This window comes from Pelmatolapia mariae, linkage group LG5 (genome assembly GCF_036321145.2).
Source record: "Pelmatolapia mariae isolate MD_Pm_ZW linkage group LG5, Pm_UMD_F_2, whole genome shotgun sequence".
Taxonomy (NCBI): domain Eukaryota; kingdom Metazoa; phylum Chordata; class Actinopteri; order Cichliformes; family Cichlidae; genus Pelmatolapia; species Pelmatolapia mariae.
In genome coordinates this window covers 7,430,084-7,445,967 of record NC_086231.1, presented here as the reverse complement: position 1 = coordinate 7,445,967, position 15,884 = coordinate 7,430,084, and the positions used below count along the sequence as shown (strand labels likewise).

Here is a 15,884-nt window from a genome sequence, read left to right as displayed (position 1 = left end):
TTATAAGTTTGTTTTTATCACTAACATAATATATTTACCCAGAATAAGGAAATCCCTCGGTTGTTAATTCAAGAAGTACTGTAGTTCAGACATTACTTCTGCTTGTTTGATTGTATTAATGGAAGGATGCTAAGATGTGCAGCAGGAAGCCAAAGATGAGACACTGATACTGTTTATATTAGAAACAGAGAAAAGCCATGGAGCCAACCCTGCTGTTGTTCCTCATATCTCTGTGTGGTGTATTTCAAGCATCATCATACACGTAATAATGTTGGCCCCGTAATAATATTGAAACTGACCAATCCTACTGTCACGACATGATAACTTTACAATGCGGAGAAAAAAGAATGTTTCTTTTTATTTATAGTATGATGCGTTTCCATATTAGATTATTGACGAATGTGAGTTGTTGTTATTCAGCCTGCTATGTGCCCCTTTTCAAAAGCGAGTTATACAATATATAAAACTCTTCCAAACTTTGCCCCCCCAAAAAACTGATGTCATGCTTTCTCCCAAAACTCATCAGTTTTCAACTCAGACTACAGTCCTACACACCAACACCCTCTATAGCCCTCTATTAGTTTACATATGAACAAAAAGCAAATATAAAAACCAAACCAAAGAGACTTTAAAGCAATCTCCGCATGATTCTACTGTAGAAACATGAACAGGTAGAAATGGAGCCTGCGAGTCTCTGTTTTTGTTACCTGCTTTATATTCAATTCAATTCAATTCAATTTTATTTATATAGCGCCAAATCACAACAGCAGTGGCCTCAAGGCGCTTTATATTATACAGCAGATACAGAGAAAAACCCTGCAATCATATGACCCCCTATGAGCAAGCACTTTGGCGACAATGGGAAGGAAAAACTCCGTTTTAACAGGAAGAAACCTCCGGCAGAACCAGGCTCAGGGAGGGGCGGGGCCATCTGCTGCGACTGGTTGGGGTGAGAGAAGGAAAACAGGATGAAAGACATGCTGTGGAAGAGAGACCGAGATTAATAACAGATATGATTCAATGCAGAGAGGTCTATTAACACATAGTGAGTGAGAAAGGTGACTGGAAAGGAAAAACTCAATGCATCATGGGAATCACCCAGCAGCCTAAGTCTATTGCAGCATAACTAAGGGAGGATTCAGGGTCACCTGGTCCAGCCCTAACTATATGCTTTAACAAAAAGGAAAGTTTTAAGCCTAATCTTAAAAGTAGAGATAGTGTCTGTCTCCCGAATCCAAACTGGAAGCTGATTCCACAGAAGAGGGGCCTGAAAACTGAAGGCTCTGCCTCCCATTCTACTTTTAAATACCCTAGGAACAACAAGTAAGCCTGCAGTGCGAGAGCGAAGTGCTCTAATAGGGTGATATGGTACTACAAGGTCCTTAAGATATGATGTAATATATCCGCTTTGGCTGCTGCTGCTTGCTTTTACAGCTGGACTTTGAACCTAATCACCTCATCTAAGTATTATAAGTGCTTTCAGAGTCAAGCTGTGTTTTATTAACCAGTATAGAAGTTGAGCTGATTCACGGTGTTGTTGCGCTTCTTCATTGTTTCGTGTGTGCTCTTCCCCATGAAGGATCAACCTGTGTAAGTTCATTAATGTAAGCAGAGGTAATTGTGCGATTGTAATCTGGCTAGTAGACAAATTCATTACACAGCAACTCATATAGTCACTATAGTCACTTTTTTGTTTTTTAACCAGCAACAATTGCCTCAAGATAATTTGTATTATCTTGAGGGTAATAGGATCCGGAAATTCCTTTGTTATGGTAGCTAAATGTTGTATTAAAGACAACCATAAACAGTGTTACAAATAAACAGACTTAATAAAATCAAATTAAATTATAAGAAAGGAAACAAAGTAAAAAAAATAAAAATAATTTTCCTTAAGGGTCATGCTTAGTAATTTAGTGTAAATAACAACAGCATTTCTCACTGTTTTATGATTTTCCTTGTAGTTACTTTCGTCATGCAGCTGGTGATCCGTCGGTACCGTCCTGCAGACAAGGACACAGTGCTCACCCTCTTCAGTACTGGCACCTTGGAGCATATTCGTCCATGTTTCTATAACGTCATGACCAGTCGCCTTTACCTCACCATCACCCCGACTCTGTGTGTTGTTGGTTATCTCCTTGGCTCTGTGTTTGGGGCTATTCTGTTCCCAGCAGCTTGGGTAGGTCTCATCTACTACTGCTGTCATGAAGTATATGCCAGCTACGTCAGGTATAAACTTCGCACCGACATGCAGGACATCCCTGGGAACTTCCTCAGCAGACCTGATGACTGTTTCTGGGTGGCTGAGGCCGAGGTTGGAGCGAGAGCCCAGGTTGTTGGTATGGTGGCTGTGGTAGCTAAACACAGTGGGACAGAAAAGTATGGGGAAATGTTCAGAATGATCATTTCCCCACAGTATAGACGGATGGGCCTCGGCTTAAGGTTGACTCAGACTGCGGTTGGCTTCTGTAAAGAACGGGGCTTCTCCAAGGTGGTGTTGGAGACTAGCTCCACCCAATTGGCAGCCGTGGCCCTGTACAGCAAAGTGGGGTTTAACCGTGTCCAGTCTAATGTCAAATCACAAATTGTTTTTTGGGTCTTTTCACTAGCCAGGGTCACGATTATAAGGATGGAAAAATACTTGTAAACGTAAAATAACACTCATCAGCAATGTATTGTTTTCATGCTTGGCTCCTCTTTAACAGTGGTTTAATATTTGGCAATGGTTAAACCTGACTGTAACCAAAACCCTCTGGTTTAGGTGTGAAAAAATGCCAAATTTGATGTACACTTTAGGACTAAGCACTATGAACAGATATGAATGTAAGGAACAAGATGTTGTTACTAAAAACTTTCTGGTTTCCTCCTACTACACCATGATTCGCTAACAGTTAATCCTTACATTGTGTACTTCTCAGTAATGATTTCACATAATCAGTTGTACTGACCACTTTTAACTGTTTTAATTAATTAATTTTTTTTAAAAATAAAGAAAGTGAAAAAAAAAGTTTCAAAATCTCCGTATACGCCCGCAGGCGTTAGTAGTTGTAACAAATAGTGTTTGAAAATTCATAATTCTTATTATGCGAGAGATAAGGTCTGATGTATAGTGTCTTAATGTTTTTCTACTAATTACCAATACTTGGAGAAACATTTTAAAATGTCAAAACTGAGATACAGTACACACAACATATTGTAAGCACATGATACAAAGTATGTAAAAATCTTAATAACAAGGATTTTAATTTGCTTATGAAATGAAGATTTGATTTTTAAGACTGATAATCTTGAAAATGAAATCACAAATCTAAATTCAGTATGTTGTACCCAAATCTATACTGTGGATATGGATGTGAACAGCAGAGGGCGCTACTGACCTGAGTAACACTGAAGCTTCTTTGATGAAGTAATTTATTTCTGATATTATACAGCATTCACTTCCTTTTCTACAAGGAAGTATTAGATGTTTAAAATGTATCTGCACCAGCAACAGTGCTGGAAAGTAAATACAGTACATTTGCTAATATGCCGTTTAAACTCAAGTTTTACATCTAGAATATGTTGTGATTGGCTATGATGCAGCATATGAAACAATAACAAATGAGCTAGTGCTCGGCAGTTCATGGGTAATCGCAATTGTTTGAAACTCACTGACTGCTGTAGATGTTGTGCATTAAAACTTACAACATTTTAAAATGTGATTTGATTTGTCATTCGTCACAATAGAAAGGAAAATAATAGTATCTCCTGTGAAAGTCCATTAATAATAACTTTGATTTGTATAGCGCCTTTCAAAAAACCCAAGGATGCTTAGCTAAAAAGCTAGAGGTTGAAGGTTTTGTTGAAGAGATGAGGTTTGAGAAGTCCCATGGATGAGGACCGTAGCATCCGAGACTGTGTGTATGGTTCCAGGAGGTCAGAGACATATTGAGGTGCCAGGACATTGAGGGATTTGTAAGTGAGAAGAAGAATCTCGTAAGTAATGTGTGACTTGACCGGAAGCCAGTGGAGATTAATGAGGGTGTGGGTGATATGTTCCCAGAGCTTAGTGCCTGTTAGAAGCCTTCCAGACTGTTAAAAGCCTTCTGGACATACTGGAGGCTATCCAGGGCTTTAGTGGAAATCCCAAACAGGACTGCATTTCAGTAGTCCAGCTTGGTGGTGACAAATGCATGGATGAGTCTCTGCTATAGAGTCAGTGAGTGATGGCCGAATTCAAGAGATGTTCATTAGGTGGAAAAAAGCTGTTTAGGTGACAGATTTGACATAAGCACAGAATGAAAGAGTGGAGTCTAAATTGACACCCAGATTGCAAACCTCAGAGGAAGGTTAAATAAGGAAGCCGTCTATGTCAATGTGTACAGTGGCTTGCAAAAGTATTTGGCCCCTTGAACTTTCTCACATTTTGTCACATTACAGCCACAAGCATGAATCAATTTTATTGGAATTCCACGTGAAAGACCAATACAAAGTGGTGTACACGTGAGAAGTGGAACGAAAATCATACATGATTCCAAACATTTTTTACAAATAAATAACTGCAAAGTGGGGTGTGCGTAATTATTCAGCCCCCTTTGGTCTGAGTGCAGTCAGTTGCCCATAGACATTGCCTGATGAGTGCTAATGACTAAATAGAGTGCACCTGTGTGTAATCTAATGTCAGTACAAATACAGCTGCTCTGTGACGCCCTCAGAGGTTGTCTAAGAGAAGGTTGTCTGGGAGCAACAACACCATGAAGTCCAAAGAACACACCAGACAGGTCAGGCATAAAGTTATTGAGAAATTTAAAGCAGGCTTAGGCTACAAAAAGATTTCCCAAGCCTTGAACATCCTACGGAGCACTGTTCAAGCGATCATTCAGAAATGGAAGCGTGCACTGCACAAAGTTGGCCTTTATAGAAGAGTGGCAAGAAAAACCATAAGAAGTCCCGTTTGCAGTTTGCCACAAGCCATGTGGGGGACACAGCAAACATGTGGAAGAAGGTGCTCTGGTCAGATGAGACCAAAATGGAACTTTTTGGCCAAAATGCAAAACGCTATGTGTGGTGAAAAACTAACACTGCACATCACTCTGAACACACCATCCCCACTGTCAAATATGGTGGTGGCAGCATCATGCTCTGGGGTTGCTTCTCTTCAGCAGGGACAGGGAAGCTGGTCAGAGTTGATGGGAAGATGGATGGAGCCAAATACAGGGCAATCTTGGAAGAAAACCTCTTGGAGTCTGCCAAAGACTTGAGACTGGGGCGGAGGTTCACCTTCCAGCAGGACAACGACCCTAAACATAAAGCCAGGGCAACAATGGAATGGTTTAAAACAAAACATATCCATGTGTTAGAATGGCCCAGTCAAAGTCCAGATCTAAATCCAATTGAGAATCTGTGGCAAGATCTGAAAACTGCTGTTCACAAACGCTGTCCATCTAATCTGACTGAGCTGGAGCTGTTTTGCAAAGAAGAATGGGCAAGGATTTCAGTCTCTAGATGTGCAAAGCTGGTAGAGACATACCCTAAAAGACTGGCAGCTGGAATTGCAGCAAAAGGTGGTTCTACAAAGTATTGACTCAGGGGGCTGAATAATTACGCACACCCCACTTTGCAGTTATTTATTTGTAAAAAATGTTTGGAATCATGTATGATTTTTGTTCCACTTCTCACGTGTACACCACTTTGTATTGGTCTTTCACGTGGAATTCCAATAAAACTGATTCATGTTTGTGGCTGTAATGTGACAAAATGTGGAAAAGTTCAAGGGGGCCGAATACTTTTGCCACTGTATATAGCCAATCTTCTGTAGTAGGGCTTTGGGGGCCACAACCAAGACCTCTGTTTTATTAATGTTGAGCTTTGGTATGTTAGTTGACATCCATATTTTTATTTCATGCAGACAGTTGACAAGTGATTGTGGGAAGAGAAGGATAGAGGGTTTGGTACAGAGATAAAGCTGTGTATTATCAGCATTGGAATGGAAGCAGAGACCAAGGCGACAGATGATCTGACCAAGGAGGAGCATATAGATGGTGAAGAGAAGGGGTCCATGCACAGAAACTTGGGGCACACCTTGGTTAACTGGAGCAGAGGTGGAGCGGGAGTCTCCAGTGGTGACAAACTGTGTTCTGTTGGAGAGGTATGACTGAAACCAGGAGAATATGGTACCAGTGAGACCAAGACAGTTGGTTAGGCGGGAGAGAGAAAGGGTGTCGAAGGCTGCAGAGAGGTCCAGGAGGGGGAGGATGCTGATGTGGCCAGAGTCAGCTACGATAAGAAGGTCATTAGTTATTTTAATAAGAGCAGTCTTAGTGCTGTGGTGTGTTGGGTTCATAGAGCTCATGTTATGATATAGGTTGATGGAGTTGGGTGGCCACTGCTTTTTACAAGAGGAAGGTTGGAAATTTGGCGGTAATTGTTAAAGTTATCAGGGCCCAGACCTGGCTTCTTGAGGATAGGAGTCACTGAGCCAGCTTTGAACCATCAACTGTAAGGGGGCACAGAGCAGGTAGTCATGGCCTGACCAATGTTGTTTGCATGGGGTCCAGGGTGTATGTGGAGGCTTTGGACTGAAAGATCCACTTGGTGACCTGAGAGGAATTCACAGAGGAGAAAACGGAGAAAGAGCATGGAGGTAGATGTGCTACAGGACGAATGACATCCTCGAAACTGATGCACAGGAGCCAGAAGCTGCTGATGGATGGAGTTAAACTTGTCTTGGAAGAAGTCCAAAAACTTATGGCAGAAGTCAGTAGCACCTGAGGAGTGAGGTGGATCAAGGGGTGAAGTAACTGGTTGATGGTGAAGAATAGCAGTCTGGGATGATTTTGCTGTTGGTGAATGAGGAAGAGCAATAATGAGTCTTGAACTGAGAGACAGCTGCTATATAAGACCTCACATGGTCTTTATAAGCCTCAAGGTGGACAGTGAGACCAAATCATTTGTAGAGCCTCTCAAGTCGCTGGCCAGTGGCTTTTAGGTCACTGAGATGTGTGGCACACCGTGGGGCAGGGTAAAAGAGACTGAGTTTTGAGGGGGGCAAGAGAGTTGCTGCTGCTAGATATGGCTGCATTATAATGGTCAACAAGCAAGTCAACCATGGTGTTGGGTGGGTCTGTGACTAAGTGGCTTTCTATTAGATTGTTCAGGGGCAATGTACTGACAGCCTTGATGTTCCTGCATGTAATGGTACGTTTAGTGCACAGCCTAGGAAGGAACAAAAAAGCAGACAGCAAGATGGTCAGAAACAGCAAGGTCAAGGGACTTCAGATTGGAATGAGTAATGCTATTGGAGAAACCAGACCCAGAGTGTGAAACTGAGACAGTCCAGCAGTGACAAGAAACCGCTGGTGAACGAAGACCTACTAGAGTCACCATGAATATTAAAGTCACCAAATAGGAGTGTGGCTGGAGACAAGGAGCAAATTGAGCTGAGAAGCTCACACAACTCTGACAGGAAGACAGTACAGACTTTAGGGGCCGGTAGATGAGGACAACCTGGAACTGTGTTGACCCAGGCAGGGTGACAGCAAGGGGGTGTCAAAATTCATAGGTTGTATCCTCCTGAGGCTGCATTTGTAGGCTGATTACGTCACAGCGACGTGTCGAAGGCTGTCCAACTTCGTAGACTCCAAATGCGGCCATCAAATGCGTCCTCCTTTCCCCAAGATTTGAAGGATGGGTCGCGTCTATGCTTCACGGCCCACCAAATCCCAGAATTCATAGCACGGCCCAGCCAATTCCAGTTTCCAACAATGGCGGCAGCTACTTAATTTTAATATTACTCTTATTACTCTTTCTGGGTTACAAAATAAACTTAAGATATTTTCAGGCGAGAATGTATCTGTGTAAACTTCAAATATCTGCTTGGTTTATCAAGACATCACATATTTTCAATAGTGCTGTTACGTTTTTGGAGACATCTGTAACCCATCAGATCGATAGCTAGCCGGGGGTTCAAGGCTCACTAGATCTGCAGAGAACAGCAGACTCCCAACACATTGTTTTCAAACCCCCCGTGGTCTTTCGCTACTCAGGTTTAAAATGATATATAAGTCACTTAGATAACTTAAAAATGTTATTGTTTAGCCTTTTTCAGTGTTTTATTTGTTCCTGAGTAAATTGGTTTGGCTGAGATTACAGCTGAATAAACGTCAAACGGAAAACAAAGTAAACAGAAGTTTGAGATGATCGAGAATTTATGCCAGTGTCCTGTTATATTTTAGATAGCAAGGAGCAGATGGCTTAGTTTATTAAAATTCCACCGAGACAGCTGGTGACGCAAAACTGAAGGCTAGACCATCCAGTTTCACAGCCGTTCACTTCCGGCCTACTCGGCCGTCGCAGGACCCGGCCCATGTAGACCGCAAAGGCCCGCGGTCTTTAGGAGGATGCAGCCTATTAATTTGGACACCCCCTAAGACACTCAAAAGAGGTGACATTAGGTACTGGGAGTATTTTGACCAGGATATCGGCTCGGTATATGACAGCTAACCCACCATCACAACCCTTGGAGTGAGGTTTCTGAATGTTCACAAATCCTGGGGGAGTGGCTTGATTGAGTGGCATAAAGTCCTGCTGATTTTGCCATGTCTCTGTTAGGCAAAGGAAGTCGATCTTCCTTTCAGTAACAATATCATGGATAGCAATTGTTTTATTGTTGAATAGCGTGCATTCAGCAGCATGAAAAATGCACTGTTGGCAGCTAATGTTGAGACAGATGTGGAGGGGAAGGTGCTGTTGATGCAACCCAGTTCTCGTAAGTTGCTAAGAGTGCTTCCTTTATGTTTGTGGTGGTCTCATTGTTGTCTACTGGAACGCCTGCCAGACAGTACAGAGGGATGTTCCAGGTAGACAGCCTTGCAGCAAGAGCTTGGATGTGCATAATCGGGACAATGGAGAAGGCCAAGGGATTTAATGACAGCCGAACAGCCAGGAGTGAGGTGGCAAGAGAAGCTCAGGAGTTCTGTGGTGGAGTATTTTAGAAATATCATATCTGTTCAGAAGATTAGGATTAGCACATTAGGACTCCAGCCACTGTATCCTTTTTTGTTTTTTAGCATGCCGCACTAAAAACTAATACCCCTCTAAGTGAAGCAAAATATACATTTTTCTATGCTCAGAAAAATGTATATTTTGCTGTTTATGTAAACACACTTTTATGTTGTGTGCCTATTTTTCTAGTTCACCAATAGGGGGTGCCAAATATTTGAATCCTAAACAGTGTAGCCTGGGCATGGTACAATAAAATCCTTTTTACGTGGATTTCAGGTTAATACTTTTTGTAAGAAGTGAAAATATTAGGTATATCAACATAGTATTGATTTACATTATTGATTGAAAATGGTAGGAACTGTGCTGGAAAGACCATTTTTATGTATATAGTATTCTAGTTGTTTGTGTTTCATTTGCCGTATGAACACCTGAATGATGACCATGTGGAGAATGATTGGATGACCTGCATCGGTGACTGAAAACAGGCTCCAGATAAAAAAGGCAAAGACAAAAACCATCTGGACATATGTGTCACAGAAAAGATGATTGTTATTCTACAGTGTAATCGGAACAGAGGGTAAAAGGGCGACCCTCTTTTAAAAGATAAAAGAGAGTCAAGAGGGAGACCTACGGAATCTTCGATACCCAACATTCACATTGACGGCAAAACAACTAGTAGCTCAGTGTTCTGTATAGCAAAGTGGAGTTTAACCATGCCCTGTCTCATATCAAAGCACAGGCAGCTCATTGGATCATTTCACTGGCCAGGGTCTCGCTCATGTCTGCAGTAGGCTCGCTTAGCATGGGGGTCTAGCCTTAGGACCCTTACTGGATACAGACGCCCCAGGTGGGAATATATCTATATATCTATATCTATATGTATATAGATATATATATATATATATGTATATATATATATATATACATATATATATAGATATATACATACACTCTGCAAAAGTTTTAGGCAGGTGTGAAAAAAATGCTGTTAACAAAGAATGCTTGTTTGATGATTGTTTATTGGCCCCAAATGTATTCTTCAGCAGGACGACGACCCCAAACATAAAGCCAAAGTCATTAAGAACTATCTTCAGTGTAAAGAAGAACAAGAAGTACTGGAAGTGATGGTATGGCCCCCACAGAGCCCTGATCACAACAACATTGAGTGTGTCTGGGATTACATGAAGAGACAAAAGGATGTGAGGAAGGATACATCCACAGAAGATCTGTGGTTAGTTCTCCAAAATGTTTTGTGCAACCTATCAGCTGAGTTCCTGTGTACAAGTGTGCCCAGAAGAACTGATGCTGTTTTAAAGGCAAAAGGTGGTCACACCAAATATTGATTTGATTTAGATTTCTCTTTTGTTCATTCACTGCATTTTGTTGATTGATGAAAATAAATGATTAACACTTCCATTTTTGAAAGCATTCTTTGTTTACAGAATTCTTTCCTCACCTACCTTAAAAACTTTTGCACAGCATAACCACTTTTGGGGTTGTTAATCATGAAAAGTAGTGTACAATGTCTGTAGACCGTACAGGTAATGTATTAGACATGTATTACTTTTCTTAAATTAATCACCTGCCAAAGAAAGTAGTTCGGTACACTATTTTTTACATTACTTTCCTATTACTCCATACAATGGCCTGAAATACACTGTCACATAATTACCAGATAACATTATAAACCTAAGGTTACAGTCCCACACACCAACACAAATCCCTATTCAAATGAGGACACATATACAATCCCTCTTGTAGTGTTTATGAACACAAAGTCGACAACACAAAGCAAATATGAAAACCAGCCCGAAGAGACTCTAAAGCGATCTCCACATGATACTACTGTCAAAACATGAACAGGTAGACATGGGGCCCATGAGTCTGACTTCTCTCAAAAGCTGTACTGAAATCAGCTGATTGCATTGCTTTTGAGTATGAAGACAAAGGCATGTTTCTTTGATGTTTTATTCTTCCCACAGATAACAGAAGAATCTTTGTTACACAAGTAATGGCATAAGTGCAAATCCCTTTTTAGCAGATTATCTTTTAATATATAATATTGTTAACAGTGGACTATGCAGCTCACTTCATAAGTATAAATTAGGCCTTACTGAGATGAAAGCCATGAGCTGTATCTCAGTTTGTTGATGGTAGCTCACAGAAATATTGATTGCGAGTTGTTCACACAGTCGCCAGCGTCCACATGCTCTCTGCAGATAGACTGGCCAGCCCCTAAACAGACTGCAAACGCGTTACTCCCGCTGAACCATAAATTCCGCTTTTGCGATTTTTGACACTTCCGCGTTGCCTTCGTTTTTCGGCCCCGCGGGTTACCGTTTGGTTACGTCCATCGTTGGAAGGTTGTGATTTCTGCAGGATAATGGCGTGGATTAGGAAAACTTTCTGCATGGTTGACTTTGTGTAACATTTTTGTGTAACAGTAGACGATGTTTAACACTTTTACAGCTGTACTTTGAACCAAATCATCCTCCGAAGTATTATATGGGCTTTGAGAGTCAAGCCTTTGTGCTGCTTTTGTGTTTTATTAACCAGTCTAGAAGTTGAGCTGATTCACGGTGTTGTTGCGCTTCTTCATTGTTTCGTGTGTGCTCTTCTCCGTGAAGGATCAACCTGTGCAAGTTCACTAACGTAAGGCAGAGGTAATTGTGCGATTGTAATATGGCTAGTAGACAAATTTGTTACACAGCAACTCATATAATCGTTTCTTGTGTTGTTTTTTATTAAGTTGGATAAGGTCTGTTAGAGAGCTGTTGGTGGTGCACGAACAGACCTGTGCTGTTGCTGAATGAGTTGAGTTTGGTGTAACGTGAGTGTGATCGTGTGTACAGACACTGCGTAACGAGTTTTCTGGCATTTAGATACATTTGATACCATTATATCCATGACGTAATGACATACCATTAAACCATCACGTTAGCTCGTCCTTATGGCGTGCCGCGTGCATTTAAACGTGCAAAGACTGTAAAATAACGAGTACGTTCTGTGGTGGAGACGTATTTTAAATGAAGGCAAAGATAGAGATATATCAGATTGTTACATTGTTGTCTTGTTAAAAGGAAAAAGGAACATTTTTTGAGCAGGTACACCAGACTTTCAGCTATTTAGTTGAAAACTGAAACTACTGCTCATCTTCACTATGAACCAATCTGCAGATTACATTCACCAGCCACTTTATTAGGTACATCTTGCTAATACTTGGTCAGTTTGGCATTTGCATTCAGAACTGCCTTAATTCATCATGGCATAGATTCAAGGAGGAGTGGGAAATATTCTCAAGAGATTTTGGTCCACGTTGACATGATGGCATCACAGAGTTCTGATGCAGATTTGTCAGCTGCACATCTAGGATGTAACTTTCCACATCCCAAAGGTGCTCTGTTGGATTGAGACCTGGTGAGTGTGGAGGCAATTTCAGTACAGTGAACTCACTGTTAACCACTTTGAGATGATTTGAGTTTTATGACATTGTGCTTTATCCTGATGAAAGCTGCCATCAAAGGATGCACTGGTACACTGTGGTGATAAATACTACCCAAGTATTGGAGATTATGTATCGGAATTTCAGGAGCGGGACCACGCCTCCAAACACGCTCCTTCCGGTTGTCATCTATATAGGTTCCCCCCAGTTCTGCAAACTGTTCATTCTCGTTCACGTGCCCCACCCTCCCTCCCTCCCTCCTTGTTCTCAATTCTTTAACTTATTCACTCCTATTTAGTACACGGGGATCTGCCAGGCCCGGGAGCCATCACCAGTCCTCTTTGAGGCCTTCCCCAAACCGCACCTCAATTAATGTCCAAGCATTCACCTTTACCTACTAAAACGCTGTCAAACCTAAAATGAGGACGTGGGCCCAGCTAGTGAAGAGTCAGCAATGATACTCAGGTAGGCTGTGACATTTAAAAGATGCTCAGCCAGTGCTAAGGACCCAAAGTGTGGCAAGAAAACACATTCTTCTAGTATTGTGTTGTCCAATTTTGCTGACGCTTTAGTCTCAGCTTTCTGTTTATAGCTGAGTATGTTTAAAAATGCTCGTCTATATAACTTCGTTGTAACAAGTGGTTATTTGAATTACTGTTTCTATCCTATCTGCTGAAAGCTGTCTGGCCATTTTCCTCTGCCTTTTCCCATCAACAAAGCATTTTCATCCAGAGAACTGGCGCTCCTTAGATCTTTTCTCTTTTTCAGACCATCCTGTGTAAACCTTGGAGATGGCTGTATAGGAAGACCCTGTCGATCAGTAGTTTCTGCACCAACAATCTTGCCATGTTCAAAGTCACTCACATTACCTTTCTTCCCCATTCTGATGCTTGGTTTGAATATCAGCAGCATATTGTGAGCATGTTTACTTGCCAAATAGTTTTGAGTCACTGCCGTGAGATTGGCTAAAAATGTATGTCAACAAGCAGTTGTATCACCTGTAATAAAGTGGCTGCTGAGTGTTGTTTTTACAATACATTTATTCAGTGTTAAGTTTGTAACCTAAATAACTGAATCTGAAAGTCATGCCAAGCACAAAAACCTAATCGAGAGCTATTTAACCCAGAAAGACATTAAATAGTGCTGTCAGTGTTGATCTCGTCAAAATGACGTTAATGCCATAACTGCATTAACGCGGCAAATCTCCGTCAGCGAGTTAGCGCAGATCGCCCCGCGGCAGCTAAATGTTGTATTAAACACAACCATAAACAGTACTACACATAAAAAAAAAATTAATAAAATCAAATTAAATTACAAAAAAGGAAACTAAGTAAAAAAAATAAAAATAATTTTCCTTAAGGGTCATGCTTAGTAATTTAGTGCAAATAACAACATCATTTCTCACTGTTTTATGATTTTCCTTGTAGTTACTTTCATCATGCAGCTGGTGATCCGTCGGTACCGTCCTGCAGACAAGGACACAGTGCTCACCCTCTTCAGTATTGGCATCTTGGAGCATATTCGTCCATGTTTCTATAACGCCATGACCAGTCCCCTTTACCTCACCATCACCCCAACTCTGTGTGTTGTTGGTTATCTCCTTGGCTCTGTGTTTGGGGCTGTACTGTTCCCAGCAGCTTGGGTAGGTCTCATCTACTACTGCTGTCATGAAGTATATGCCAGCTTCGTCAGGGTGAGACTTCGCACCGACATGCAGGACATCCCTGGGAATTTCCTCAGCAGACCTGATGACTGTTTCTGGGTGACTGAGGCCAGAGTTGGAGCGAGAGTCCAGGTTGTTGGTATGGTGGCTGTGGTAGCTAAACACAGTGGGACAGAAAAGTATGGGGAAATGTTCAGAATGATCATTTCCCCACAGTATAGACGGACGGGCCTCGGCTTTAGGTTGACTCAGACCGCGGTTGACTTCTGTAAAGAACGGGGCTTCTCCAAGGTGGTGTTGGAGACTAGCTCCACCCAAATGGCAGCCGTGGTTCTGTACAGCAAAGTGGGGTTTAACCGTGTCCAGTCTCATATCAAAGCACAGGCAGCTCATTGGATCATTTCACTGGCCAGGGTCACGATTATAAGGATGGAAAAATACTTGTAAATCAAAATTAACACTCACTGTTGTTTTCATGCTTTGCTCCTCTTTAACAGTGGTTTAATATTTGGCAATGGTTAAACTTGACTGTAATCAAAACCCTCTGGTTCAGGTGTAACTTAGGAAAAAAAAATGCCAAATCTGTTATATACTTTAGGACTAAACACTATGAACAGATCTGAAAGTAAGGAGCAAGATGTTGTTACTAAAACCTTCTGGTTTCCTCTTTATAGAGTACTTTACATATTCTCTGACTACACCTTAAGCCCTAAAAAAATTGTCTGTTAACAACATAAGCCCAATTAGCAGCTCCAGTCCTGTGAACCAAGATTCACTAACAGTTAATCCTTACATTGTGTACTTTTCAGTGATGATTAGAATAATTTAATGTAATCAGTTGTACTGACCACTTTCAGCTGTATTCATTTAAAAAAGAAAGGAAAAAAAAAGTTTCACAATCTCTGTGTTCATTTGTCATCCTCGTTATGTGAGAAGGAAGGTCTGATGTATGATGTCTAAATGTTTTTCTACTAATTGCCAAGATTTGGAGGAACGTTTTAAAATGTCATAACTGAGATACAGTACACACAACATATTGTAAGCACATGATACAAAGTATGTAAAAATGTTGTATGTCTTAATAATATTAATAATAAAAACATTAACTTTTAAAAGGTAAATGTAGAGAATTTATATGCATCAGAGTGGACTTAAAATTCTCATTAAACTATTCCATTGTTTTACACCTTTTTTCCTTGATGTAATCAGAATAACTGAGATATTTGCTTATGAAATGAAGACATGATTATTAAGACTGAAAATGTTGAAAATTAAATCACAAATCTAAATTCAGTATGTTGTGCCCCAGCCTGTACTGTAGATGTGAATGTGAACAGCAGAGGACACTATTGATCTAAGTAACACTGAAGCTCTTTTGATGAAAATCAGTATTTTCGGATATTGTACTGTATTTACTTCCTTTTATACCAGAAAGTATTAGGAGTTTAAAATATGTGTGCACCAACAACAGTGCTGGGAAGTAAATACAGTACATTTTCTAATATGCTTTGTGAACTCAAGTTTTACGTCTAGAATATGTTGTGATAGACTATGATGCAGAATATGAAACAATAACAGATGACCTAGTGCACGGCAGTTCATGGGTAATGGTAATAGTTTGAAACTCACTGACTGCTGTAGATGTTGTTCATTAAAACTTCCAACATTTTAAAAATTCTATGTGGTTTGATTTGTCATTTTTCAGACCAGAAAGGAAAAACTTAGTATCTCCTGCAGTTAGCAAAAGACCACAAGGACTCCTCCCATTGTTCCCTTTTTTGTGTTTTCCCATGCTGTACT

The 15,884-nt window shown here is 40.8% G+C and overlaps 2 protein-coding genes across 3 annotated transcripts; both read left to right on the top strand.

The window, feature by feature from the left end:
- The first annotated feature begins 1,972 nt into the window (after positions 1-1,972).
- On the top strand, positions 1,973-2,644 carry LOC134626960 (N-acetyltransferase 8-like). Its single transcript, XM_063472864.2, has one exon. It carries the CDS (start codon positions 1,973-1,975, stop codon positions 2,642-2,644), a length of 672 nt encoding a protein of 223 aa, XP_063328934.1.
- An 8,774-nt stretch (positions 2,645-11,418) lies between these two features.
- Positions 11,419-15,227, top strand: LOC134626934 (N-acetyltransferase 8-like). 2 transcript variants are annotated; one of them, XM_063472837.1, is made up of 2 exons: positions 11,419-11,631; positions 13,849-15,227. In XM_063472837.1, the coding sequence occupies exon 2, from the start codon at positions 13,860-13,862 to the stop codon at positions 14,529-14,531; it is 672 nt and encodes a 223-aa protein (XP_063328907.1). In that variant the 5' UTR covers positions 11,419-11,631; positions 13,849-13,859; the 3' UTR covers positions 14,532-15,227. The 2 variants fall into 2 exon arrangements, with proteins under 2 accessions (XP_063328907.1, XP_063328906.1); XM_063472836.1 differs by having other exon boundaries at positions 11,419-11,642.
- Positions 15,228-15,884: the final 657 nt, after the last annotated feature.